General features: G+C 42.6%; 1 protein-coding gene across 1 annotated transcript in view; it reads right to left on the reverse strand.

Annotated features, from left to right (window-relative positions):
- LOC143033489 (uncharacterized) overlaps positions 1-3,527 on the reverse strand; it is a 14,408-nt gene extending 10,881 nt beyond the window's left edge. Inside the window, exons 1-4 of the mRNA XM_076198992.1 lie at positions 3,032-3,527; positions 822-1,041; positions 192-337; positions 1-86 (exon numbers count right to left, since the gene is read on the reverse strand). The exon at positions 1-86 is cut by the window's left edge and continues 567 nt beyond it. Of these exons, the coding sequence (XP_076055107.1) occupies positions 1-86; positions 192-337; positions 822-1,041; positions 3,032-3,527 (948 nt within the window). The remainder of the gene's footprint in view (positions 87-191; positions 338-821; positions 1,042-3,031) is intronic.
- Between the last annotated feature and the right edge of the window lie 337 nt (positions 3,528-3,864).

Consider the following 3,864-nt stretch of genomic DNA (forward strand, 5'->3'; position numbering starts at 1 on the left):
TCTTGGCAATCTTGTTCTCTCTGCATCCTCCATAGTTTGTAGCCAATGATTGCCATCAAACAGTAATTCTCTTTCTGTGCAAGTAGCTTTAAACAATGGAAATACTTGACCTTATACAGTTCGCAATAATTCAAAAAAATTAGGTCCTTTTACATGATGAAGCAGTAGACGCAAATAGTACAATTCACTACTATTTGGTGAGACTGTGTAGCTACTACAAAGAATATTTGCTTCGAACACTTCTGTATGATCAACTACTCTCCTTCCTGGTTTTCTTCTTTGCCATTTCTTGTTTTCCCACAAGTAGTATTTTGGTACATCCGAGTAATAGATCGTCCTGGCGAATTCATCATATTAGCAAATATTGAAAAATTCTGATAGAGTTGTGCGAGAGGCATTTCTTTATGTTGTCTGTCATTATTTTCTTGAATATAGACCAGATGTTGATCAGGGAGACGAACAACTACTGGTTTTCTAACATGAACTGTAAATCCTAGTATGATTGAAACTGATTCTGATGGTCCAATATATCTTCCTGTCAAAGTATTGCTAAATTTCATCATCTTGGTTTACACAGAAAGCTCCTTGATCACTTCCCTTTAATGTATACTTAATAACATATTTAATTGATATAACGGAAATGCATATTTCTACATTAATATGGTAGTTAAATAACTTCAGTAGCGTTATGTTGTTAGGGACAACCCATTTTGAAGCTATAGCTTGATTTCCACCTTCTTGGTAACCTTGATGACCTCCCATTTCTGGCGACCTTCGCCTATAAATAGGGTATGAATCATCTCCACATCTTGTTTGATCACTGTATGGTCTTGGGTACCTCTTTGAAGAGCTCCCATTTCTCCAACATGGGAGATGCATCGTTGCAGTTTGGTCCATGTATCATATGCTTCAACACCAATGCATATTCTTCTGGATCTTCGTTTCTACTTGGTATTTCAGCTTGAACATAGTCATCATAATTCTGGGGTCTGGGTTTAGACTCTTCATCCATCCATAGCAAGCAATGTAGGTGTGGTAATCCTATTTGTGGTATTCGACACTTAGAACATAGGCAATGCAATTACCCAATAGACCTTGTGAACTTGTTAGATGAATCACAATGGCAAAAGCCGACAAGACTGTGAGAATAAACACCTTGTGAGATCGAAACCTTTATTGGTACTACGTTTCGCTTGTTACAGCTTTTTCAAGTACAGACATGACACACACTCTGAGCACATATAAGCCAACAGGGAAGGAACTGGGAGAGGTTATCGGGGAGGGGTGGGTGGTAGGTGGAGGGGGAGAGGGGAGGAGGGGGACGGGTAGGACTTGGTGGAGACAAAGGAGGACATTTCGGACAGTTTGTTGAAGTGGACTAAGGGGGACATTTCATACATTTATTTAATGCGGGTAACAGATGGATGATAGGAGGGGCGATGTTAAACATGCCTCTGTTCTGCTCAATGGTTTTGAAGCTTTGAATGGCGGCCGCTTCGAGGCATTTTCTCCTCACCCTGTCTGGTTTACTAAACAGAAGTTCTGCGTTATCCCAATCCATCAGGTGGTCGTTGGTGTTCCGGTGGATAACACAGGCGTTGGTGGTGATGTTGTTCCGGGAATCGTAGCGATGCTCCCGGATCCGGGTCTTCAGGTCACGGGAGGTCTCACCGATGTATACTTTATCACATCCAGCACAGGGTATGCGGTAGACACCATCGTTTTTTCCCCACATCTCGTCCTGGCTGTCACTGCTTCTTGAGAGCTCTTTGATAGTTCTGCTGGACTGGCCCACTACCTGAATGTTGCAACGCCCAAGTGTCCGGGTGAGGGTGGCGGTGACGCTGCTGGCTGGAAGGATAAGCCTCCTAGCTGGATCTTTTGTTGGTTCCCGCCCTTCCATTATTTTGAGTGCCTTTTCTTACACTGGTGGATGATGCACTCTGGATATTTTAATTTCTGAAAAACCTCCTTTATGTGCCTAAACTCGTTCTCTAAGAATTCAGGGCTACATATTCTGAGAGCTCTGAGGTAGAAACCTATGACTACACCTTTTTTTAATACTGAGGTCATGGTGACTCACTTCCTATCCCACCATGACCTCAGTATTAAAAAAGGTGTAGTCATAGATTTCTACCTCAGAGCTCTCAGAATATGTAGCCCTGAATTCTTAGAGGACGAGTTTAGGCACATAAAGGAGGTTTTTCAGAAATTAAAATATCCAGAGTGCATCATCCACCAGTGTAAGAAAAGGCACTCAAAATAATGGAAGGGCGGGAACCAACAAAAGATCCAGCTAGGAGGCTTATCCTTCCAGCCAGCAGCGTCACCGCCACCCTCCCCCGAACACTTGGGCGTTGCAACATTCAGGTAGTGGGCCAGTCCAGCAGAACTATCAAAGAGCTCTCAAGAAGCAGTGACAGCCAGGACGAGATGTGGGGAAAAAACGATGGTGTCTACCGCATACCCTGTGCTGGATGTGATAAAGTATACATAGGCGAGACCTCCCGTGACCTGAAGACCCGGATCCGGGAGCATCGCTACGATTCCCGGAACAACATCACCACCAACGCCTGTGTTATCCACCGGAATACCAACGACCACCTGATGGATTGGGATAACGCAGAACTTCTGTTTAGTAAACCAGACAGGGTGAGGAGAAAATGCCTCGAAGCGGCCGCCATTCAAAGCTTCAAAACCATTGAGCAGAACAGAGGCATGTTTAACATCGCCCCTCCTATCATCCATCTGTTACCCGCATTAAATAAATGTATGAAATGTCCCCCTTAGTCCACTTCAACAAACTGTCCGAAATATCCTCCTTTGTCTCCACCAAGTCCCACCCGTCCCCCTCCTCCCCTCTCCCCCTCCACCTACCACCCACCCCTCCCCGATAACCTCTCCCAGTTCCTTCCCTGTTGGCTTATATGTGCTCAGAGTGTGTGTCATGTCTGTACTTGAAAAAGCTGTAACAAGCGAAACGTAGTACCAATAAAGGTTTCGATCTCACAAGGTGTTTATTCTCACAAACTTGTTAGATATTTAATGGAATGCTTCTTTTTCAAATAAAAAACTCGTGCAATTATGTCAGGTCTATCATGAGGCAGTTGATTTTCCAGAAGATTTTCTTTAATCTCAGGCCAGTTTGGGTTACACGTCATAGTAATGAAGTAATTTACATTTCCATATATTCTAACATACATTATAGCATCTTGACATCTCTCCATCATATATCGTGGACCTCCAACAAATGTTGATGACAAAATAACTCTTCTACCAATGTTACTAAGATAATCATTATCATTCAATGCATCCACGAAACCTCTATATGCTGTAAGTCTAAGAGATGCCTGATTCAGTCTTATATAGTTCAAACGATCTACTTCAATTTTTCCTGCCATATTCACAACGTCCTGCTGAAACAATCTCCCACCTCTCAATAGCTGGTTAAATTCATGTTCACGGCTCATAATGCGGTAGGCATAATAACGCATGGCAGTTAATTTTTGGTTGTTTGTCATTGTCATCTCGGGATGCCAGCCATCCTCTCCGTCAGGGAAAAACAGTGCATACTGTAGTGGATTGTGTGATCGATGATATTCCAATATTGTTTGAAGTTGTCCGCCTCTTTCTCTCAGTATTATGTGGCGTGATGTTGTTTGCAGACACTGTTATTCAGAATAATTATTCCAACTTCATTAGCTGTTTGATCATTGTATCGCCTTTTATGTTCATTAGTCGACCTCCTTGTAGAAACTATAACAATGGCTGCATTAGGGATATTGTATATCATGCCTTTAGCTCGTTGAAATGAGGTCACATAACTATTATCACGTCATAGAATTTGCTCAATGCGTTCTATGA

This window comes from Oratosquilla oratoria, chromosome 2 (genome assembly GCF_046742065.1).
Source record: "Oratosquilla oratoria isolate Oo_2021 chromosome 2, ASM4674206v1, whole genome shotgun sequence".
NCBI lineage: Eukaryota > Metazoa > Arthropoda > Malacostraca > Stomatopoda > Squillidae > Oratosquilla > Oratosquilla oratoria.